General features: G+C 40.8%; 12 protein-coding genes across 12 annotated transcripts; 6 read left to right on the top strand and 6 right to left on the bottom strand.

Annotated features, from left to right (window-relative positions):
- Positions 1-182: 182 nt before the first annotated feature.
- Positions 183-2,541, bottom strand: JH06_1876 (hypothetical protein; the record flags this gene model as incomplete). The annotated part of the gene is made up of 9 exons (XM_014673449.1): positions 183-1,070; positions 1,101-1,470; positions 1,501-1,605; positions 1,637-1,749; positions 1,780-1,972; positions 2,003-2,175; positions 2,208-2,318; positions 2,352-2,468; positions 2,503-2,541. The coding sequence occupies 9 exons, from the start codon at positions 2,539-2,541 to the stop codon at positions 183-185; spliced, it is 2,109 nt and encodes a 702-aa protein (XP_014528935.1).
- A 17-nt stretch (positions 2,542-2,558) lies between these two features.
- On the top strand, positions 2,559-2,892 carry JH06_1875 (hypothetical protein; the record flags this gene model as incomplete). The annotated part of the gene is made up of 4 exons (XM_014673448.1): positions 2,559-2,582; positions 2,617-2,685; positions 2,716-2,796; positions 2,827-2,892. 4 exons carry the CDS (start codon positions 2,559-2,561, stop codon positions 2,890-2,892), a joined length of 240 nt encoding a protein of 79 aa, XP_014528934.1.
- A 106-nt stretch (positions 2,893-2,998) lies between these two features.
- On the bottom strand, positions 2,999-4,734 carry JH06_1874 (hypothetical protein; the record flags this gene model as incomplete). Its single annotated transcript, XM_014673447.1, has 3 exons — positions 2,999-4,450; positions 4,478-4,634; positions 4,694-4,734. The coding sequence occupies 3 exons, from the start codon at positions 4,732-4,734 to the stop codon at positions 2,999-3,001; spliced, it is 1,650 nt and encodes a 549-aa protein (XP_014528933.1).
- A 283-nt stretch (positions 4,735-5,017) lies between these two features.
- On the top strand, positions 5,018-5,988 carry JH06_1873 (acidocalcisomal pyrophosphatase; the record flags this gene model as incomplete). Its single annotated transcript, XM_014673446.1, has 6 exons — positions 5,018-5,083; positions 5,111-5,209; positions 5,240-5,316; positions 5,347-5,690; positions 5,720-5,835; positions 5,866-5,988. The coding sequence occupies 6 exons, from the start codon at positions 5,018-5,020 to the stop codon at positions 5,986-5,988; spliced, it is 825 nt and encodes a 274-aa protein (XP_014528932.1).
- A 387-nt stretch (positions 5,989-6,375) lies between these two features.
- On the top strand, positions 6,376-8,030 carry JH06_1872 (hypothetical protein; the record flags this gene model as incomplete). Its single annotated transcript, XM_014673445.1, has 12 exons — positions 6,376-6,407; positions 6,441-6,522; positions 6,553-6,645; positions 6,676-6,758; positions 6,789-6,860; positions 6,891-6,994; positions 7,022-7,092; positions 7,124-7,287; positions 7,319-7,474; positions 7,505-7,717; positions 7,747-7,873; positions 7,905-8,030. The coding sequence occupies 12 exons, from the start codon at positions 6,376-6,378 to the stop codon at positions 8,028-8,030; spliced, it is 1,323 nt and encodes a 440-aa protein (XP_014528931.1).
- An 18-nt stretch (positions 8,031-8,048) lies between these two features.
- On the bottom strand, positions 8,049-9,057 carry JH06_1871 (DNA-directed RNA polymerase III subunit; the record flags this gene model as incomplete). Its single annotated transcript, XM_014673444.1, is given in 6 exon segments — positions 8,049-8,315; positions 8,346-8,585; positions 8,616-8,695; positions 8,728-8,833; positions 8,864-8,921; positions 8,933-9,057. 6 exon segments carry the CDS (start codon positions 9,055-9,057, stop codon positions 8,049-8,051), a joined length of 876 nt encoding a protein of 291 aa, XP_014528930.1.
- A 759-nt stretch (positions 9,058-9,816) lies between these two features.
- JH06_1870 (E3 ubiquitin-protein ligase) lies at positions 9,817-10,715 on the bottom strand (the record flags this gene model as incomplete). Its single annotated transcript, XM_014673443.1, has 7 exons — positions 9,817-9,900; positions 9,931-10,149; positions 10,179-10,287; positions 10,317-10,354; positions 10,385-10,475; positions 10,506-10,649; positions 10,684-10,715. The coding sequence occupies 7 exons, from the start codon at positions 10,713-10,715 to the stop codon at positions 9,817-9,819; spliced, it is 717 nt and encodes a 238-aa protein (XP_014528929.1).
- A 393-nt stretch (positions 10,716-11,108) lies between these two features.
- JH06_1869 (ribosomal protein L15) lies at positions 11,109-11,745 on the top strand (the record flags this gene model as incomplete). Its single annotated transcript, XM_014673442.1, has 4 exons — positions 11,109-11,158; positions 11,206-11,359; positions 11,390-11,479; positions 11,509-11,745. The coding sequence occupies 4 exons, from the start codon at positions 11,109-11,111 to the stop codon at positions 11,743-11,745; spliced, it is 531 nt and encodes a 176-aa protein (XP_014528928.1).
- JH06_1868 (hypothetical protein) lies at positions 11,727-13,673 on the bottom strand (the record flags this gene model as incomplete). The annotated part of the gene is made up of 5 exons (XM_014673441.1): positions 11,727-12,147; positions 12,178-12,329; positions 12,359-13,174; positions 13,205-13,605; positions 13,652-13,673. The coding sequence occupies 5 exons, from the start codon at positions 13,671-13,673 to the stop codon at positions 11,727-11,729; spliced, it is 1,812 nt and encodes a 603-aa protein (XP_014528927.1).
- A 3,367-nt stretch (positions 13,674-17,040) lies between these two features.
- On the top strand, positions 17,041-17,475 carry JH06_1867 (5-formyltetrahydrofolate cyclo-ligase; the record flags this gene model as incomplete). The annotated part of the gene is made up of 1 exon (XM_014673440.1): positions 17,041-17,475. One exon carries the CDS (start codon positions 17,041-17,043, stop codon positions 17,473-17,475), a length of 435 nt encoding a protein of 144 aa, XP_014528926.1.
- A 619-nt stretch (positions 17,476-18,094) lies between these two features.
- On the top strand, positions 18,095-19,024 carry JH06_1866 (mitochondrial protein translocase family; the record flags this gene model as incomplete). Its single annotated transcript, XM_014673439.1, is given in 7 exon segments — positions 18,095-18,142; positions 18,173-18,250; positions 18,299-18,355; positions 18,386-18,554; positions 18,570-18,793; positions 18,811-18,882; positions 18,956-19,024. 7 exon segments carry the CDS (start codon positions 18,095-18,097, stop codon positions 19,022-19,024), a joined length of 717 nt encoding a protein of 238 aa, XP_014528925.1.
- A 1,728-nt stretch (positions 19,025-20,752) lies between these two features.
- Positions 20,753-21,791, bottom strand: JH06_1865 (39S ribosomal protein mitochondrial; the record flags this gene model as incomplete). Its single annotated transcript, XM_014673438.1, has 5 exons — positions 20,753-20,984; positions 21,015-21,097; positions 21,129-21,308; positions 21,340-21,514; positions 21,547-21,791. 5 exons carry the CDS (start codon positions 21,789-21,791, stop codon positions 20,753-20,755), a joined length of 915 nt encoding a protein of 304 aa, XP_014528924.1.
- Positions 21,792-22,521: the final 730 nt, after the last annotated feature.

Here is a 22,521-nt window from a genome sequence, read left to right as displayed (position 1 = left end):
GGAAGAGAAGCCTAAGAAGAAGTCTAAGAAGTCCAAGAAGGAGGAATCTTCGGACTCCGAGTCTGAGGAGGAGAAGCCTAAAGAGGAGCCTAAGAAGGAAGAGGCTAAGGAAGAGCCCAAAGAGGAGAAGCCCAAAGAGGAGCCTAAGAAGGAGGAGGAGTCTTCTTCTGACAGCGACTAAATTACCGTTCTGTAATGTTATGCTTCTGCTCGATATTCTTGTTCGAATCCTTTGTTTGTTTGTAATCAACATTAGAATTATCGGAATCAATATCCACAGTCTCTGACACCTTTACCTTCTTGGCTTCAGATTCCGTTTGCTTCATTGTATTCATCTTCCACTTGCTCGCTGCCTTCAACATATTCATCTGGATCGAGTTTGTTTCATCATCAGGGAATATATAATCAATGTAATCTTCATCAATTCCCGTCTCCGGATCATGTCTCACCTTCTTTACCTTCTTTGCTTGACGCTTTGTTACACTCGCAATACGTTCATCATTATCTTCAATTGCTTCTTCCAGACTCTTCAATGCCAATAACAATTGATGACGCATCTCATTCTCATGATTCTCTTTGAATAATGTGATACCACGCTCCAACACTTCGCGTGCTTTGTCCATACTCTCTGTACTTTCATACTGTGAATATGAGATAAACACCTTGCTATGAGGCGCCAGTTGTAACAACCGCTCAAATAGAGACTCGACCTTCTCCTGATTTCCCAACTCAATCTCATGATCAATATACTTCTTCCACACAACCTCAGGAGTATCCAATGAATCCTGTCCAATCGCTAATTCATAAATTGCTGAGGCACGATCCATCTCTTCCAGATCTCGCTCAAATTCTGCATACTTACACCAAGCCATACAATTGGCTGGATTACATTCTAGCATCTTCTGATAGAGAGTACGACATCGATCCAGATTCATTAATCGATACTCCATATCAATATAGAAGAAAAATACGTTCGATTTTGGGCATCGACCAATTGACTGACCCAAAATCTTCCGAGCTTTTTCAAGGTTGTGTCGTCGAAGTTCAAATTTGGCATAGAGAATCCAAATCTGTGTATAACTCATTCATTCAAATCATACCTTCCCAAAAGTGAAATGCTTATGAGGTATACACTCAATACAACGCTTATATACAGCTCGAGCCTTCTCTAATTCATTTGCATCCTGTTCCAGAAACACCACGTAATAGATCCATAAGTAAATATACCTTCTCCAGAATCGCTTCTCCTTACTAGGAGGGACATTAGCAATAGCTCGTTCATATGTTTCAATAATTTTCTCTTCATTTCCTTCTTGTTCCAGCATCTTTAAGTAATCAAACCACACATCATAATTGTAAGGAGATTCCTGTAAGGCACTCTCATATTGATCACGACGTTTCGTTAGAATCACCTCTTCAATACTCTCTTTGCTACCAAATTGTTTTTCAAATAGAGTGTATTCCGTGGTTCTAAATGACATGTCCCTTCATATCTCATACAAGGTTTCTTTGCTTCCTGTGGCCTTCTCTAAACCGTATTTGAATAGCGCACGCGCTCGTTCGATCTCTTGACAACGAATCTCGAATTTCGCAAATTCCAAATATCTTAGGATTATTCATGAAAAATATTCAGTACAGATCCTCATCAACATTTTCAGATGATAACTCAGTCAGAGCACGCTCGAAGATCTTTCGACAATTTGCTTTATTTCCTTGGCGTTCCTCCCACTTCGCATACTTGATATATGCCTAGTTGTGAGAACTACAGAGATTTACTACACTCTGTTCCGGGATTTGTTCGATCATGCGTTCATACAACTTACGAGCACTATCGATTCTTCCACATCGTTGCTCGAATTTGATGTATGTAAGCCAGGCCTGTTCGTTAGGGAAACACTGCATCCATCGCTCGAAGACAGTACGTGTTGCCATGATGTCTCCAATCATTTCCTGTAGATAGGCATACTTGTACCTGACCTTCAGACCTCCAACCATTTCCTACCAGAGTTGATCCACACGAGGAAGTAGGGTGACTGCCCTATCATAAACATTTCGAGCTCGATTAATGTATTTGTTTCGAATCTCGAAAGCCGCATATTTCAACCAGAGAGGCGCTGCCGTGTTGTCAACATCCAGAGCACGTTCAAATATATTTCGAGCCCTCTCAAACTCTCCCTACACGTTATCCAATATACAACGACCCAAACTTGTTGTTCTTCCCATTTTGCATACTTAATGTAATTTCCAATGTGCATCTTTTGATTCTTAATTGCATTTTCAAATCCTCGTCTCTTTAAGAAGCGCCATTCCGATAATTCCTAATGAATGAGATATTCTCACAATTCTTATACCTCTGAGTTTTGGATCTTCTGGACAGGTGTTTTGACTTCAGCAGCTTGACGCTCTTTCGATTCACGTAAAAGTTGCTCAGCAGTGATTTGTACACTTGCAGGATCTCTATTTCGAACCTAGAGGATCAAAGGAGATAATTTCAGTCGATACTGTGTTACTACCTCTTCCAGACATCCTTTTTCTGTTCATAGCTCTTTTATCAGATAATGTTTTCTTCGCTTATCAAACATGTATGATCATTTCTAACCCTCTATTACTTGCTAGATCCCATATCGCGCATTCTCGGCCGTCACGCTGTCTCCTGCTGAACAACTATTTGAAAAGATTTACAACGTATTTTTCATTATGTGAGTGAATTTGTAGGGAGTTCAAGTCATGAAGAGTCTCAATGATCCTTTTGTAGTTGAGAAAACCACCAATCAATTATCAATTAACAAGCAAACGGTACTTAAGTGTATTCCAGATTATTTCTAGGACAAGGAATTCACCATCACTCTACTTCATAATGGAAATCTTCGATTTCTTAGTCCAGAAAAGTAATTTTGGCCCTCTTCTTGATAATCTAGTCATTACAATGATTATCAATATGTGAAAGAGGATGATGCCTTCGAGAATGTTGAAGATGGTCATAACATATTGGAATCATTTACACGAGACATTCTATTAAACTATAATGGATGTCCTGACTTGTACTCTGTTTGGAAGAAACAATAAATAGAATTAAGAAGTGATCAAGATACACTTCATGCGTTCGGACATCGATTACATCTGCATATATACAACCATCCTTTTCAACAGAAAGGAAAAGATCAAAATAGACATACTGTGCAGGATAGTCGGGAAAACCATGCCAAGAAATCCGATTCAAAATCCGATTCTTTGATGCTACAGGGTCGTCTCCTTGATATACATACAATAACTGCTCAGTACATGCATCTGAACTCTTTCGTAACCGTTTCCGGTACTTTTTCCCATTCATCACGGAATTCTTAGGAATGATACAATAATATCTGTCATCGGGACCTCCAATACCAATTGAATAGGTTGTCACTTCATCCATCATAATAACACGCCCAGACCAAGTGAGAGTGGGTTGCGCCTTATTCTGAATCCAGCTAGTGCAGAATAAGCATGCTCCTTTGGCCACAGCTTCATCTGGATTCACATTCTCCTGAATGTGAATCTTTTCGCCAAAGTACTCTTGTAGAGATGATCTCACACACTTAAGTCGAGTTGAACCTCCCACTAGTACAACAGCATCAATATCACCTTTTGTTAATCCTGAATTCAGAATAGCTCGATCAACAATATTTATAGCCCGTTGCATAAATGAATTCAAGAGCACTTCCAGATTTGCTGAAGTGAGAGTCATCGTAACATCATCTTTATGCAAATATCTAGCGAATGGCTCCATATCGACTGTCACATTATCATCATAAACAAAACTCTTCTTTGCGTCTTCACAAAGCATTAGCAGTTTCTTCTTCATCTGAAGATATTTCTTATCATCCTCAGGAGGAAGAGGAGAATAACTGTAATTAGCCTTCATCTGTTTAACAACATTGTCGAGGATAGCTGCATCAAATGACTCTCCTCCAAGAAAATTGTCACCATCATGATTGATAACGGACATATGATCAGTAGCAATGCGCATTACACTTACATCAAACGTACCTCCTCCCATATCATAAACAAGAAACACTTTAGACCTAATATCATTATCAACTCCGTAACTAATGGCAGCTGCAGTTGGTTCGGTGATAATACAAAAGTGGTCTTCGTCAATTCCAGCATTTGTAATTGCTTGTTCCATCACCTTTCGTTGCTGTGGTGTGAAGTAAGCAGGAACTGTAAAAGTCACATCTCCAATCTTTAATCCAGAGTTCTTTACAACAGTCGATAAGATATCTTTGATGAGTTCAGTCGTAAGATCAGTCGAAGTATGGGTTTCTCCATTATTCTGATTATAGAATTCTACATCTCCAGAGGCAGACTCGCGAAGAGGAGCAATACAACGATCTGTCATTGCTCTTACCTCTTCGGTATCAAACTGTCTTCCAAGAACTCGTTTGAACGAGCAGACCGTAAAACAGTCATTCCTAGATACTCTATGTATTGCTCCTACTCCACAAACAGATTTTCCATTTTCATAACTGACATAAGAAGGAAGCAGTTTGCTTCCAGTATCGGTTGTAAAGATTTCATAGGTCCCATTTCTAAAGAAGCAGGCGCAAGAATTGGATGTTCCTATATCAATCCCCACAGATACAGACATAGTCAGTCTAATGAATAATAACACTAACTAATCAAATAACCTATATATATGAAAATAACAAACTACCTAACCCATGCACAAATAGTGTAGTTGTCTGACGGCATCATTAGTAATAAAATATACTATGTTCAAATCTGCTTCCAGTATCTTCGTTTCTTTTCGAATCAATCTAACTGTAGATTATCAAACAAAATTTGACTACTAACTATTTTGAAAATATTAACTTATCTTTCGTCATATGAAGAATAAGAAAAAGAGAATCGCCCACCGAGGGGCTCGAACCCTCGACCACCAGGTTAAGAGCCTGGCGCTCTACCGACTGAGCTAGACGGGCTTGTTAAGTTCTTTCAACAAGTCCTAATAAGCATACCAATTGCTCTCTATTCTCAAATGCTTTGCAAACTATCAGCTTCTCTCTCTCGACCTCTTTTGGCTAGATTGGCCTCTACATATGTGGTTGTCATTTTTTCATTTGACGTATAGAGAAGTACAATCCAGGGAATCCTTGGAAAAGACTTTGACTATCAGTGTCAAGTCGAAGAGATCAATGGAGGCAAAACTGAAACTGTTTCTCCTTGGCATGTACCATTTTGGATCAGAACTCATAATAAGGACATTAATTATTTATCTACTCCATATATTCAACAGAAACCTGCTGTTGTGAACTTTGTTATGGAGATTCCTCGAGGGTATTGTTTTTGATGTCATCTGATATGTAGTCAAAGCGCTAAAACGGAAATTGCAACTAGTATTTCATTCAATCCGATTAAACAGGACTTGAAGAATGGTGCATTACGTTTCTATGGGGCTCCTTCTATGATCAACTACGGTGCAGTTCCCCAAACCTGGGAGAATCCACACAAGAAGGAACTAACCGATGTGGGCATGTTTGTAGGCGACAACGATCCTCTGGATATTATGGATTTCAGTTACATTCCACATCAGGTGGGTGAAGTCTATCCTGTGAAAGTATACGGAGCAATTGCTTTGATTGATCAAGGCGAAATGGATTGGAAGCTTCTCGGAGTAAGTGAAGCTGATCCTGTATGCAAACAATTGAGAGGTACGGCCTAATTCGATTCTGTCATGTAGATTATTGTGACTTCTATGAGTACTATCACAATGATCTAAATAAAATGCGTGAATGGCTTCGGACTTATAAGATGGTTGATGGAAAGGGAGAGAATGTTCTTGCATACGATGGAATTGTAAGTATTTTTCCTCATAGTTATTGATAGCCGTTTCAAGAAAGAGATGCATGGGAGATGGTGATTGAACCAAATCACAAAGAATGGGAAAAACTCGTGAATGGCGAAGAGGAGAGGGGAAAGTTATGTTTAGATAGGAAATACAAAGCATAGAGATGGTTCTTTTTAACTGTTTCTTAAATACATTCAGAAAGATAATCTGTTTCATGAGAGATGGTTTTTTGGATTCAGTTGTCATGTCATGGTATGTCAGTTTCGAATAATATAGAGTGAATACGGCCCAATAGCTGGAAAAGGCTGTCTGAATTCTAAATATTTACCATACATATATTTCGTCAAGACCGTATTACTTTATTTCTTGTTCTCACCATAATATCGAAGCTTGGACCATGCGTTGCCTCCGATTCCTTGTGGGCCTTTTCTTTGCTGTAGTGAATGACCTAGGTTGCTCTTTTGTTGCCAATGGTAGTGAGCAGCTACAACACACAGATGGGTAAATTCAACATTGATGCAATGACACTCGTCTACAGAAGAATTTACATGTATGCTGCAAAAGACTCTCCTCGAAAGAAGTTTGTTTTCCGTGACTCTCCATGATTTCATAGAGGTGATCGCAAGAGTGAGGTATCTTTGGACATCAGCATCAAACCACAAAATGCCACCACTCCATTGTATGGTATTGTTGAAGTTCGTTATTCTTGAACTCTATAAGGATAGACTGCTATTACGACAGAGGAGGTGTTTCAGAAGATAGGTTATCTTGATAGTCGAGGAAATCGTATTGCTTGTTGTGATGAAGAAGCTTATCGAGTTGAATTATGGGTTATATATGACAAGTAGAGAGACAAGTGCAAGAATGTGAACGCGCTTCTGATTCCTGCTGGGTATGAAGATCAGTATAAATTGGAGCAGACAATTCTGAGGTAGGACTGATGAAATGAAATGAGGATTAGTGGATCTGAGACATCAATTAAGATGACCTTCGAGCCAAAGAAGACAGGAATCTATTATGTGATGACAGCTGTGTAGGAATATGTTACATCCTTTATATCTAGCTGTGATTATCACATGTCTCCCTTTGAAATGGAAGGAAATATGGTGGTTGAGAATCCTTTTGGTAAAATGCCTGCTCCTCAATATGGCAGTCTACCATTTTTCAGTTTCATGTGTCTGGCTTACGTGATAGCCCTGATTGTATGGAGCATGTTATGTATTTCCTATTCAAAAGAAGTGATGAGTGTTCAAGTAATTATCCTAGTAAGAATGTAAGTCAGATGATTACTTATAGATTGTTCTCATTTCTTTTGTTATTGATTACATCATCAAAGTTATCTATCTGGAGATATACAATAGAACAGGAAATAACCCATATATCTTTTCATTAATCTCTATTGCTGTGGATTGTACTACACGTACGCTTACTCGTATTCTTACACTTGTTGTCTGTATGGGGTAACAATGCTATTTTACTTCTGATTTTTAGTCTTGGTGTCTGTAAAGCTACGATTGGAAACTCTCTTTGCCAATTCGTCGTATTTGGGGCTGTTTATTATATTATCTCATTCTGGGATGCTTATTGTACCATGTATCCCGTGGAGAATACTACATTGGAATTCGTCCGTCTTTTTGTCACCTCAGCGTAGAAGTGAGAGAAGAATCTGATGGTTAGGATGGATGCGATGGTCTATTTCTGGATCTTCCAAAGTCTGATGGATACAATGGATGAACTAACAGAGAAGAAACAAGAGGCTAAATTAGCCATCTTCACCAAATTACGCAATTTGTTGGTGGTGAGTGTCGTTGTGGCTACAAGTACCCTAATTGTTTTCAGTTATATTATCATTCGTGATTATAGCCAGAACATATGGAAATATCAGTGGTTGTAGGGATGAATGTATGGATTGACTGTAGCATAAATGATGGTGTCTGGAGTATCTATTATTTCCTTCTCTTCTTCTTCATTATGATTATGTGGAAACCTTCTGAGAATTCATCAGAATATGCTTATCATATTCAAGTCGCGACTAATGCTGATGATGTAGAGATAATGAAAAGGAAATCATAATTAGAATGATGGAGAGTACCTTCCAACAGATAAATTGATAGATTCAGAAGATGAGGGAACAGTTGTGGTGAATACCGTGGATAGTGAAATGAAACCAATGAACATGTCAGAGACAGTACCTGAGGCATAATTCTGTTTGTTTGATCTCTTAACAAACAATGGAATTAGGATGACGTAACTGTCTTTTTTCAATCCATTCCTTTGAGTCTACACGACCTGGATACTCAGGAGATGAAAGGACTTTCCAATCAGGATCCTTTGCCGAATCTGCATATTCATGAGCTGCTTGTTGCTGCATAGCACTGATAAAACGAGGAAGAGAAGCACCTGAAGGGATCGGTTCATCTGGACAACTCACCATCGCCTCCATTTTGGTATACGAAGATATATGATTCTGGCCAAATACTTCTTTATCCTACACTAAATTCAACACACTATCACTTACAACCCATGGCTCCTCGCTACGTGCATCCATCACTTCAGCATAACTAAGTGGACCAAAGTGATTCTCATCAGCACGACGCTTTGTATACTCAATTTTAATCTCCTGTAATACCTTTGATTTATCCTTTGGCTTGGCTTCCTGTTCATCCACCATTCCATCTTCTCCATCAACTTCGTCGACTTCCTTTTCCGCTTTATCATAATAACGAATATCAGGACGCATTACTAAAGTCGATTTCACCTAGCTATCAAAGGATCCATCCAAATGTACAGGGGTGAGATAAACCGAGCCGTTGTGTGTCACACCGATTGCATAAGTAGCTTTCGCTGGATTACGATGAGATTGCAGGACTAGTCAGTTATCCAATTCTTCAATGGCATACCCATCTCTGAGATAGCCTGTTGATCTGGTGCATTTTCATCATAATGTTCATCTCTCGGTAATACGTAATTCAGTCTCAAAATATCATTCTCAGGTTTGAATTTGGCCTATACATAAATTCAATTTAAAAGAATCACAGAATCGGGCTCTGGATATGGTCTTCCCTTTGGACGCAACGGAAATTGAAGCAAATACCTATCTATTACCATAGATCACTTGTTACAAACAGTTGATCCGCTAATTCTTTAGAAAGGTAGATGTCGTGTACTTCCCTCACTGGATCATCGGCTACATAATTACGGGTATCTTTCCACTCAATACAAAAATCCATTTCCCAATTCAACTCCTAGAAACGACAATTGTGACATAAGAAAACTGAAAAACCACTGTTGTGTATGCAAACCGTTCATGGAAGTCATCACAGAGGTAGAGTTACGGAACAGGACTACAAACGAGTACTAGGAAGAGAGATTAGCTAACAAGTAGAATCTAAAGAAACGACAATCTGAAATCTATTTACAGGATCTTCCAAAAGAGGAATATGTTGTAACAATTGATGGTCAATACAGATGTACTATCTGTCCCCATCTTCCACCGTTTGTTAATGGACGGGATTTAGCTGTAGCAAATCGATTACGTCTTGATCTATAGTCACATATTAAAGGTAGGAAACATCAGTCACGAAAAATGAGTAAATTGGAGTCTTCTAAGGAATCAGAACCGATTCCTCCCGCCTCTATAGCGATGCCATCTCTATTGTATCGAACAAAGGAAATCACAAAACGGGTGATTGCAAGTAACCATGAACAGTCTCCTGTGTCACCACGACCCGCTCCAAAGCCTTTTGTTTTTGTCCCTCCAGAGTTATCTCCTTCTGGAGAACCGTTGTGGAGAGAGAAGAGTACATTTGCTTGCAAACTACAATCTAGTGTTACAAGAAAAGGAAGATGAGGCGATGTATCAAAAAGGTTATCGAAAGTTGGTTTGTGAGCTGTTTCTGATTGTAGAAATGAACAGGGTGAATGGTACCGTGATGAAACTGTTGAGTTTGATTCAGATGAATCTCCTTATCTTGTTTGTTACAAAGAGTCTAAGAATTTGTATTACCATCGGAATTCTCATCATCAGATGTACTTGCTGGAAGTTCAGCACGACATGTTGGACAAGTGTTATGCTACAACTGAGTTTACTCATTATCATCTACTCGTTTGATCCATGGAATAATGCAATCTGGATGGTATAGATGTTTACAAGGCAAACATACAATTGTATCGTCTTTCGTGATGTCGGCTTCACAGACAGCACATACAGGACTGTTTGCTACAAATGATGGTGTAACCCATTTCAAACCCATTTCAGATGCAGTAGGATGTCGATGAACCATATTCTTTATGAAATCTCGCGAAGTGGGAGGAGGGCCATACTACTATTAATACTAATTCCAGTTCCTACATGATTTGGATCATTTTGCATAAGAACATTCAACAATTGTTCAAGATTACCTTGATAGTAGTCTCCAGCGGAAATATCAGGACCGATATGGAATAACTGTCCAAGGACTCTACAGTTGAGAACAAGAAGAGGACCAACGAGTTGATAAAGTTCATTCCAACACGACCTTCCATAGGCTATGAATTAGTAAGTGATCACTCAGATACTCCTGTATTCGTGAATGTCATTGTGAATCCACCATTCGGTAGTCTTTCCACTGAAGTAGGTTGAGGAGCATTTGGACCTAAAAGAATGGTTCTAGGAAAGAAATAGCAAACGAGAGAATACCCTGTAAAAGGAATCCGTTGAGGTTCTGGAGCATCACGAATCTCTACAAAAGGACTATGACACTGGAAGTAAGACCAAATGGTAACAATAACCTCATCACACATATAGTTCCCATCAGTTTGTTCATGAGCTGACACATTCTTTCTACACCGTTACAATGTGGGGTTCCATTACTTACTTACAACGATAACAATAATAGAAAGGTGCCATACTTGGTTTTCTTTAAAAGAGACAGAACATACTGACAAAAACAGGGGATCCCATAGTCGTGTCATTTGAGATAGATAGTCATGTTGACCGCATTTTCTAGGGTCTCCATAATTCAGAGGAGTTTAGTCAACACAGCATCTCAGTTGCTATTCGTATCTCGTTCTTTTTCAGCTGTCAAGTTGAATACCCTAAAGTGTGACACTTTGTTTTGAAATTACTGAATAGAGATAATGAAGGAGCAAAGAAGCTGAGAACGAGAGTAGGACGTGGAAATGCTTCAGGACACGGTACAACTTCTGGTAGAGGTAAACATGGACAGAATGCACGTTCAGGACCCATATCCTTGATGAAATGGAGTGTCTAATGAGGTTTCTCTTAATCGTCACGGTCCATATGTCGGTTTCATCGGTGGTCAAACTCCATTGTACCGGAGAGTTCCGAAGGTTGGATTTAAGAATCCGTTCTAATAGTGTCCTTGGTTTACCTCTAGTCATGCCAGGCCAATGGAGCCTCTGAATCTGGGACGTCTTCAACAATGGATTGATGCTGGTCGCATCGACACTTCTCGTGTAATCACCATGAAGGATTTACATGACTCTGGACTGGTTACAAAGATTCGATTTGGTGTGAAGCTCCTTGCTGATGTATCTACTATCTTATTTGTACCATTCTAGGGGAAAGAGAACTTCCACTCAAAGATTCGAATTGATGTATCCAAAGCAAGCCAGGAAGCAATTGCAACTGTTGAGAAGAACGGAGGTCAGGTAAGAGAAATGAATCAGGTGTAATCTAGATTGTCTGTTCCCATTTCAACCGTTTGGCTCTTCGATTGCTCCTAAAACCTGAGAAATTTGAGGCACCATATCCTATTCGTACTCGTCCTCCTCCAAAGCTATTAGAGTATTATACCATGGATGAACATCGTGGCTATCTCTCTCCCTCCTATTCTCTCATCTATCAAGATTTCATCAAAGACATGCATAAGAATGGAATTCGGGTTTCTCCAAATGGTCAGGGAAGAATAGACTGAGTTTGTTTAGTATGAATTGTTTGCAACATACATTGATAACTGATAATCTTCATCACCTTACCAATGGCAATGGTCTTTCCTTCATCACGCAGAGAGAAACGTCCTAATTGCTGCATTGACTCGAATGTCTCCATGCAAACAGGACGAGACAAAGAGAAACGAGCAATAACAATACTGTTGCTCTTCACAAAACGAGGATTCTTCTTCTGCTCACCAGTCTTACGATCCTGCTCAGCGATAAGATTCGTGATCACTACTTCTTCAACTGCAGTGTGAATGTGCATCACAGCACTGTAGCCTGCAGTCAAAATACGACGATTCTCTAGCAATTCCAATAATACCAACTGACCCTCGAATTCCTTCACTGCATGAATATGAAGATCCTCATGACAAATGATATCTCTATTCATTATTTCCTTCCTCATCTCCTACCCTCGGAAGACATTGGTGTCTGAAATACCTTTCAGTTTCACATTCACATTCTCACCAGGTTTGGCACTAATCACTTCCTTGTCGTTGATGGTAATACTAATCACTTCAGCACGACGGCTATTTGGCATCAGTAGGACATTGTTACCAACAATCTACCATCATATTTCACTCTCATTCCTACCAGACGACCCGATTCCACCTTACCTGTGATCATACAACCACGATCACTGAACTTATCCAGAACAGGGAGTCGGAGAGGACCATTGGCATCACGTCCACCAATCTCAATGGCATCCAGAATCTCAAAGAGAGAAGGACCTGTGTACCACGGACAAACACCTTCAGGAGCATGATCCTTCAAGTTATATCCCTTCAAACCTGAGATAGGAAGGAATGTGACATCTCGTTGAACATTGTATCCAACGGATTTGAGGTAGGGAGAAAGACGGGTGACAATCGAATCATAACGCTCTTGTGACCAGTTCACAGTCTCTTCATCCATCTTATTCACGACTACAATGAGTCGCTTGACGCCCAGTGTCTTAGCCAACAAGACGTGCTCACGAGTCTGACCACTGCGATCAAATCCGGACTCAAACTCACCCTTACGAGCAGAGATGACAAGTACTCCTGCATCAGCTTGGGCAGCACCCGCAATCATGTTAGGGACATAGTTCTTGTGACCTGGAGCATCCAGCACGGTGAAACGCTTGTGTTCTGTTTCAAAGTAGGCACGACCTACTTCCACAGTGATACCCTTGGCACGCTCTTCTTCATTCGTATCCATGATATAGGCAAGGAACCAGCTCTCTCTGTTACGGATCTTAGCTTCACGTTCGAACTTCTCAATTGTTCTCTTATCCACCATTCCCGTAGTATACATGATACTACCACAGATTGTTGACTTTCCAGCATCTACATGACCAATAAAGACAACATTGATGTTTTCTCGAGGATCTTCTTGGGCCAAAATCTCATCCATCGTATATGCTTTCACCTACACATGACAACGGAATTAAAAAGGGACAGATGTGGTTGAAACTTCCTCAACCTCTTCAGGGGTATCGACGCAAATAGTTTCTTCTACAGGCGTTGTGTTCTCTTCAGTGGGAGTGGGAGGAGTAGTCTTCTTAGGAACAGTTTTCTCTGGAGCAGTCTCCTTCACAGCAGTGCTTGCAGGTGCAGGTGCAGGTGCAGCTGAAGCAGTCTTTGGAGCACTCAGAGAAACAGATTTTGCACCTCCGAAACCAACGTTACCAGCACCAAGAGAACTGAGTGTCAGAGGCTTCTTCGTAGTAATTGTGGGAACTCTATTTGCGGGCTGTTGCATTCCCATCGGAGTAGTGCCCATTGCAAACGATGGAGTAAAAGAAGGGACAGATGCAATATCCTTTTTAGCCCAAGAAGGAGTGAATTCCCCAGCAGACGCTAGATTAGGTTAGTTCGCTTCATATGTACAAACACCACCACCTACAATTGAATTTTCCGAAGCTCATATCTGAGAAGCCAAAAAGTTGCAATAGGTTGAGTTTTGTGCTTTCTTGTTCTTTGATCACTGTACAGTTATATGTGTTGATTATCATAGAGGCCAATCACTATGATAGAGAAGAGTTGTCCTTGCACATGGACAGATCTTCTCGTTTCTATGAGATGCTGAGAATGAATGGAGGATAATATGAGATTCTTCCCACAAGTGTATAACGACAAGAATAGTCTTGAAATCGTTTTATGACATGATGAAAACGCATTTAGGACTGTTTCTACCAGATTATCATGATCAATCGTTTCTTGAGACCATGTCAAATCCTAGTTCAACACGCAATTCACTAGCTGAGAATAAGGAATTGACGAACGAAGAAAGGAAACGAGCGATCGCTGCGCGGAATCAGCTCTCAAAAGGAGATAATGACCAAAATTTAATTATCGAGGGTTATCAACTCTTAGATGTCGGTCTGTGATAGTAGTTTGATGTTCTAGACATTAGCCAAGGACTATCGAGAGAAACCACTTGTTTTCTGTTCTCTTCTTCGAGATTTCATTCCATTAATTATGAATAACCTCAAAAGTTCTCGATCTGTTGTTGTGATTATTCTGTCGTGTGGTAATTCATAGGTCCAAGCTGCTTTCAACTCAATTACTTTGTGGGCGACAATCTGCAAAGATGACTTTGAGGGCGTATCAATCTCCTTATGGCAAGGGTTGACTGACTGTTGTATCGTCATTGTTGACATTTGGATTGATATGTAGTCTTCCAAACGATCTATGGCAGTCGCGGCAGAGAAGACAATGATAGGGATCGTCACTAGTTGTTTACATTCCAGCAGTCTCTTTTCCACTATACTGTCGTTCTTCTATACAGTATCCCACGCCACTGCACGTCTTGTGCTGATGCATTGCATAGGGGAGGCAGTCCGTTGTTGGAATCTGGACTACGTGACATCGAAGCAATCTGATATCCTTCAGATCGTATTGACAGGATTGAAAGATCGTACAGGTGAAGTTCGGGAAGCATCTCGAATCGTCTTCTGTATGGCATATTGTCGCTTGCTCCCATCACTTCCTGACCTGCAAGCAGCCAATGAGCTCGATGAGGACCAAGGTTTGTGTAGTGAATGTGGATGATGCCTAGTCCAACAAGCAATTCATAGTTTGCTTTCTATTCAACAAGAGGCTTCGATGAGTCCCGCAGCTCTCAATCTGTTACATACAGATCTTCGGAAGTATCACCATGTAGGAGTGATGGATTAGGATTATTTCAGATGTACCAGACTCTACCTGATTTTATGTCAAAACCCATTCAGTGGCCAGAACCTACACGGACATTCACTCCTGTGAAGATTCGTGCATCCAATCCATCAAGCCCTTCTCCTTCTCGTGTCGGTCTCTCTCCCTTGAAGGGACCTCAACGAGTGACCACAGTTCCTTCAGGTCGACGACTCTTTCGTACGTGTTTCTATCATAACTGAGTTCAGAGACATCTCCACTTCCATCTCGAGTAGGACATCTCACTTCACCTGTTCTCTCAACTCCAGGATTAACGACATTGGAGGACCTGGAGGCTCGTGAGAAGCGACGTCTGATTCAACTCCCATCATTAACTTGGACAGATCAACAAGAGGTCCTTCGAGGTGTGAAGGTGATATTGGAACATTGGCTGAAGGCGCATGAGGGGGAGGTGGTTGATGGGGATACACTGACTCAACAACTCTTCAATCTATCGTTTGACCAGATTCTAGTTAATCTTTCATTGACTGTGGATTCGAATGTTGCTCGTGTGACAACGACAAGTCTAGAGTGTTTACTTCTTCTTCAACAGTGTGTTACTGTGTCTACCAATTCATCTATCACGAATCTCATTCGACACTTATTGGGTGAAGGGTTTATGAGTAGTGAGAACACACACAGTAGACAAGTGGTTGATTTGATCACAGCCTTTATTGAAATGAAGAATCGAAGCTTGAATACGTCAATTCTTACGGTGATCATCAAGAGATATTCCTCTGGAAATGTTCATCTTGTGTGTATGTTACTACGCTTTACAACCATGATTCTAACTGTGGACGAAGGGATTCTCCAACAAGCCGATGTTACGTATTCTTTGTTAGAAGGGCTGTATGTGCTGATTCTGATGGATGCTACTCCAGTCACACGATTGCTAAAGGAAGTGTTGAAGACACTTCTTCAGTATGATGCCATCTTCACTGCACTACGAAGACTCCCTGCAAGCAAACGATCTACTTTCATTGATTTCGTTCAACGTGAGAAAATGGGAGTTGAAATGGATCAACTCATGCGTGCATGTCGAATGACCTCAGGCACTTCCTCATCGGATACTTCGTATCCGAGTGAGATACGATCATCAGTTTCATCTCGTCTCTCTCTCTCTCGCCCTGTGTTGAATTTGCAAAACACATCCTTGACAGGTGTATCAATGGTTGATGCTGATACTGATACTACACATGAGGACATTGATGAGCCACTTCCTTTAACCTCGATTAAGCCAGTCTCTTCACGTACTTCATTTGTCGCTCATCCAACAGTACAACCAGTCTATTCCAGGAACCAAACTCTCATTACTGTGGCTCAGTACGAATCTCTTGCTAACAGTATTCTCCAAGGAAAGGATCTCGAGATTCTGTTTCATCGTATTTGTGATACTCTCCAGCATGCTACCGTGTGTTCGCTTGTAGGAATGCTTTCCATTTCTCATATTCAGAATATTGAAGTCACTATCCAGTTACTGCTCTCTGCTCTCCAGCTCCATCAGTATTGTGACTATTCTCATTACTCCACTGTGATGAAATCAGCCTCAACTATCATCGTGGGATTTGCACTCCTCTCTCATGTATAGTTCCAACACTATCCTCTTCTGTTTTCCTTCTGGGCAACATTAATCTCTTCCTCCGATCAGATCCTTCTCCTTCAATCGATCATTGCTGATCTGAGTAAGATCGATCCAGACTCATTTTCTCCTTCACCAACACTTTTTGTACTCCTTCATTACATTGTTGATAAGTAGATGCAGTTACTTGTCTTGAAGTCGGTAATGCGTTTAGTTCCACCTCGAGAACTGACCAGCAGTCGAACCATAAAGAATGTTCTTCTTCTGACAATTCGATGTCCATTGGTTCAGTATCGGATGATCGGATATCACATAATCGTCGGTTTCTGGTGATGGAATCATTCGTAGTGTTATTTAGCATCCTTCGTTTCTGAAGAGTTTAAAGACGATTATCTCCAACCATTCACGGAGAAGGAACGACGTTTGTTTGATGTAGTGAGTAAATCCCTTGTGTAAATTATCTTTTCAATTATTTTTTGTTTTTTATGTCGGTATTAACGAAACCTGAAGTTCGGAGATCAATGGCAAAGATTCTCAAGTCCATTAGTCCGAGTGCACGGTTATCTCAGAGTGAGCATGTTTTAAAGATATTACAAGGAATCCCTGCATATAAGAATGCAAAAAATGTTGCCTTGTTCCTGTCTATGAAAACGGAAGTGGAAACTCGACCTATCATGGATGACTGTACAGAAAACAATCGAACGATTCTTGTACCGAGAATTATTTCAGATTGCGAATTCGAGTTGGTAATGCTCGAATCCTCGGCAACTGTTGACTCTCTTCCTCTTGACAAATGGGGAATCCCAATCCCACCTCTGGATGATGTTCATCGCATGCTTCTTCATCCAGAATTGACACCGGATGTGATTATTGTTCCAGGAGTGGCTTTTGATGCCAAATGTCAGCGATTGGGTCATGGAAAGGGATACTATGGTATTTATAGATTTGAATGGTGATTTGTAGATCGATGTTTCGAATTCTTACATAACTGGTGTGAAAATAACCAGGTGGCATATCCAATACTGATTGTATAATAATTTCTTCCAAATCACCTTCTAGGGTGTTGCTTTTGATGAACAAGTTATTGAACAGGTCCCTTGTAATTCGCTAGATATCCCACTAGATATGGTTGTTACAGCTTCTAAGATCTATGAGCGAAATAGATTTCTTGTTTGTTGTACATCATTCGCTACTACTCTCAGATAACCGTTTTTCTCGCCTCGTTTCATTTTCCCCAGAAATCCATCATAGCATTAGAAATGGAACCAAACCAAATGGACCAGGCTCCTATCATCAATGAAGTAAGAATTGGTCGGAGGGAGGAATTCTCCTTAGACACCTGCACCCCAGACTCCAAACGCATCGAATCAGCGTCCAGAAAGAGAGTATCCTGGAACATATGACAATATGTTTGCAGATGCGAAGAATGTCCTTCTCTTCGACGCTATGGATGGTTTTCGAGCAGAGATTATGAAACAAGTAACTCCATTCTTCACAATGACTCATTCGTACATTCTGAATTGATTCCACATCATATCTAGCTTAATGCTTGGATCACAGTATTTCCCTAGGGAAATGGGAAATTCGCTTTACAATCTGTCTATTGATGTGTACCGTCAACGCGTGGGACAGGAAAGTAGTTATGAGGTGTAGAAGAATTTTAACGCCACATTGGATTCCACTGGACGTGTTGCAGGTCGATTTGTATGGCCAATTAACAAGCAATGGAATGTAATTTGTAACGCTTTGGTCGATTTTGATTTGGGAATTGATTAGTAGACTTCACGAATGCCCGGGCAAGACAATTTCTCTGCAGAAGTTCATTATAAGGGACCTGTTGGAGCATAGAATCGGTATGACGTATAGGATTACCATCTCAGCGCCAAGGCTTCCTCTGGGTCTGTTTTGAGTGCAACTTATTCTCAGTACATTATGAAGAATCTGACATTAGGAATGGAGGTGACACGTAATCCAATTCGTGCTGGTCTTGCCTACAGTATTGCAGGCAAATATGCTCTGGGCACGGATATGTTTGGTAGGACGTAATTAGATGGTATGATCCCAGGTTGTACTCTTTCCTCTCTGAAGCAAATGGAAATGTTTTATGTGAATTCTCCTTCAAAGCGAACGAAATTGGTTTCGAAGTTGACGATTGATTTCAATAACCGTATGAGCGAGATGCAGATAGGCTGTCTCTATCTGTTCAAGTCAGGCAAACTACATATGACACTAACATCATCTGGACGTCTTCAGACATTTATTGTGAGTTTCATTGTAAAATGTGATTATAGGAGGAGTATGTGACACCTACATTGCTTATGACCATTTCGGTGGATCATAGTGTTTTCCAGAATGCCACCCGTGTTGGTTTTGGAACGAAAGTTATGATGGGTTAAGTTGTCTTTTACCAGTTCAATGTTTGTTGAATATTTCTAGGTAGTGGGAGTTACTTTCGGTTTGGTCACTTTCACTATTATCAAGATTCGTTGTCATTCGAATATATAAAAGTGTAGGTAATGAAGAACGAATGAACCTCTTTTAATTGTTTTGTAGAAGCTCGTGTGGCTAAGGATCTTACTTGATAGAGGTACATATGTCATCAAATCCCCCTGTAAATGAAGAAATGAAAAGAAAAGCGGAGAGGATGAAGGAACTCATTGCTCCGAGCAGAACTTTGTCAAGTGGGAAAGCGGAACGTATTGTAGGTCTTTCTTTGCAGAGTTAGTGCTAATTCCTGTAGTATAAAAGTATTCTGTCCACGGTTCCAGAAAAGACGTCAAAGGATTTGCTTTTGGAAATCATCTATTCTTGTGATGGAAATATGATGGAAATTGAGAGAAAAGTGGCAGAATTGTGGGAAGATGGTGTGAAGGACGACTGGACTCCGGTTCTTTCTCGTTCCCAAAAGGTACCCTATTCTTTGGTTCTTGAATGGTAGTCACAGAAGAAGGCTGCTCGATTCGAAACGGAACGTAGTCATCGAGGTCGTCGAAATCCCCGACCTCAGAATCGACGAGGCAGAGATCGTCGGCCCCGTCCTACCCCTCAACGTCCTGAGGCAGTTGTTCTTGAATCTCCAGAGGAGCCGATAATCAAGGAGATTGTTGAGGAAGTGGCTGAAGCTGTCTTGCCTGAAGTTGTGGAGGAAAAGCCTGTTACTCCGGTTGAACAACCGGAGGTTCAACCAGCTCCAGAAGAGCCTGCTCCTGTCGAGAAGGTTGAAGAGACCCCAGCTACTGTCGTAGCAGAGCCAGAGCCTGAGAAGAGCACTGAGGTTCCTGAAGCGCCAGCCCCACGAATGGTGAAGCAGACGAAGCGTGTCGTGAAGAAGGTCCAGCACCACAAACCTGCTGAATTCAGTTTGGGTGCCTTTGCCTCGGTGTCGATTGGAGCCCCCATTTCGATCGGTGTAGCCACTGCTCCTGCTGTGCAAACTTCATCTCCTGAGACTGATACTGCCTCTGAACCTGCAAAGCCAAAGGAGGGTAAGAGTTGAGATGGGATGTGAATTAGAAACAACAACAGTTCCTGCTCCAGTTAATGATGTTGAGTACAATAATATGTACGGAGTAAGTGGATTGAATGAGATATGATCATAGTATTATTATCCTAATATGTATCCTGGCTATCCTCAGCCTCATGTCTTCTTCCCTGATTATTATCCTGCTCCTGGAATGAATCAAGATGCTTCCTTTACTGGGATTCAGGTTCCTCCTGTCTACTCGGGTGTTCCAGCTGATAAGAATTTCTCTCGTCCTGTTCAACAAGTTCAAGGAATCAATCCTCCCTCCGATACAACGACTCCCAATGATAAGGTAACTGGAATGAATCATGAGAATCCTATGGTATATGGCCAGCAGGGTAATGTACCATTTATGGCCTATGCTTCGTATCCTAACAGTCAAGGATATATGTATGGTGGATATCCGTAAATATTTGATTGAAGTGTTAGGTTTAGACGAACTATGATGGGCCATAACCCACAACAGAACTATCCGAAACAGAATGCTCCAGGAATGTTTGACGCTCGACCTGCTGTGAATGCAAGTACTCCTCAATCTGATTCGTATGGTAATGGAATGCCTACGAATCGTGGAATGATGGAGCGTATGGAAGTTCCTCAACAGAATATGGAAAATGCTGCGAAAGGATACTATGCATACAGTCAACGTAATCAGCCTTTGAACACTCCTTGGATGCGAAATCCGGAGAACCGTTATTAGTCGAAAGGGTTTATATGTTTGTTTGAATGAATAAAACAAGACACTCTAGAACCCGATTAAACAGACTGATTAAATTGTCATCCTTTATGTACTCTGGGAACTCCTTCAGAGTAATCCAATTGAACTCCTTCCCAGCAGAAGGAAGGAGTTCAACATCACCGATGAGACGAGCTGCGCGGTAATAGAATACCTTCTCCCCGAATGCCTTCTTCTTTTCCTGCTCCTCAGATGAGTACTTTCTTCTAACCATGAAATTGACATGATAACACTACGCAGTGTGGAAACAAGGAGGATAACCCCAGAAATACAGCTGTAAGTCCTTTCCATATGTAGCCACAGCCAGACGTTCTAGAGCCTACAAGGAATGATTGAGAATCAATACCAACTTTACGCGTCGTCTTATACTTTTCTGCATCATATTCGAGAGAAGGAAACACCCATCCCGAAGCATTGTGTATCATCAGATACAGGAAACCAGGTGTATTTCTCAGAAGTGATGTTCGGTCATTTGCTTTATCTGCAGGAGTGATATCAGATGTACTTGCTTCATGTAGTTTTTGCATCTCCTACATGTAATTCAAAACCAACGACCTTAACAATATCATCCTTGGTATCACTGGAAATATTCTCCTCTTTGTCATTTAGGATGCTGTCGACAATCTTGTTGTAAGGAGGCATTTGCTTATCCAGTCGTCGCTTCTCTCGAATCTCCTCAAACTTTGTATACCATTCAGGTGGTTTTCCAAATACAATTGGCTGTCGCTCCACAATACTACGAATCAGGCATCATTCTCATCCAAATACAGGGATAAACGACAGATCCATTGCTTCTCCAATCCAGATTGAGCAGCTTCCTCGTCTAGCTTCTTGCATTGCTCAATCACTTGTTGTCGAGCTTTCTTTTCATTATCTCTTCGGATTTTTCTTTCTGAAGGCGGACAATCCTTGTGGTGATGAATTGGTTTCTTCGGACCAGAGACAGCACTAAACATGCGAAGAGATGCAGATACTATTCTCTCGCTTGTCTTTCTCACCGATACAGTAAGCATTGTGTTTCTGACCGAATGGGGTATAAGAGAATGGCAACGAAATGTGGAAATGATATGGTGATTATACTTGAAAGAATGTTGGGATCATCTTGCTACTCAGATACTCTCCTCAAAGAAATGTTCAAGTGTACTGGCTCCTTACTCAAGTCACTTGTAAAGAATCAGAAAGTTGTCTGGAAACGGACATCTTTTGATTCATATTTTTGGAGTTCCTTTTCAAGTGCTGAAGGAGATGTATTTCGTGTAACTTTAGAAGGGTGGCTTCTTATTATTTAGTCTTCATGGAATTTATATACAAAATGTTTGAGGGAAAATAGTCGTTTCTATGTATCAGCCGCCTCTTCCTATGCGAAAACAAAGTACAAGATGCAGAACGTATATGACCGACTTATCCATGGAAAGAAAGAGAAAGCGGCAGCACAAGTTGCCTTTATGGTTTTCTTTGATCATGGATATGATTGGATAGATCACAAAGGAGATGAAACAGAGTTTGACAGATATGGGATTTGATATGAAAACGATTACCAATCTTAAGCCGTTATATGCTCAATATGTATTTGTGATTCTCGGATCTCAGTATTTAGATTATTAGCAATACAATTTCGTTTGACTCATGGAAGAGTAATAATGAGGCTTTCATTAAAGCCTGCGAAGAGGAAGAACAACAGAAACGTGAGGAAGCAGCTCGTTTGGCTGTACAAGAGTCACAGAGTGAGATAACTGCTTCGGA

The sequence above is a fragment of the Blastocystis sp. subtype 4 genome, assembly GCF_000743755.1.
Source record: "Blastocystis sp. subtype 4 strain WR1 chromosome Unknown seqid_0041, whole genome shotgun sequence".
Taxonomy (NCBI): Eukaryota; class Bigyra; order Opalinata; family Blastocystidae; genus Blastocystis; species Blastocystis sp. subtype 4.
This window is presented reverse-complemented; position numbering and strand designations above follow the sequence as displayed.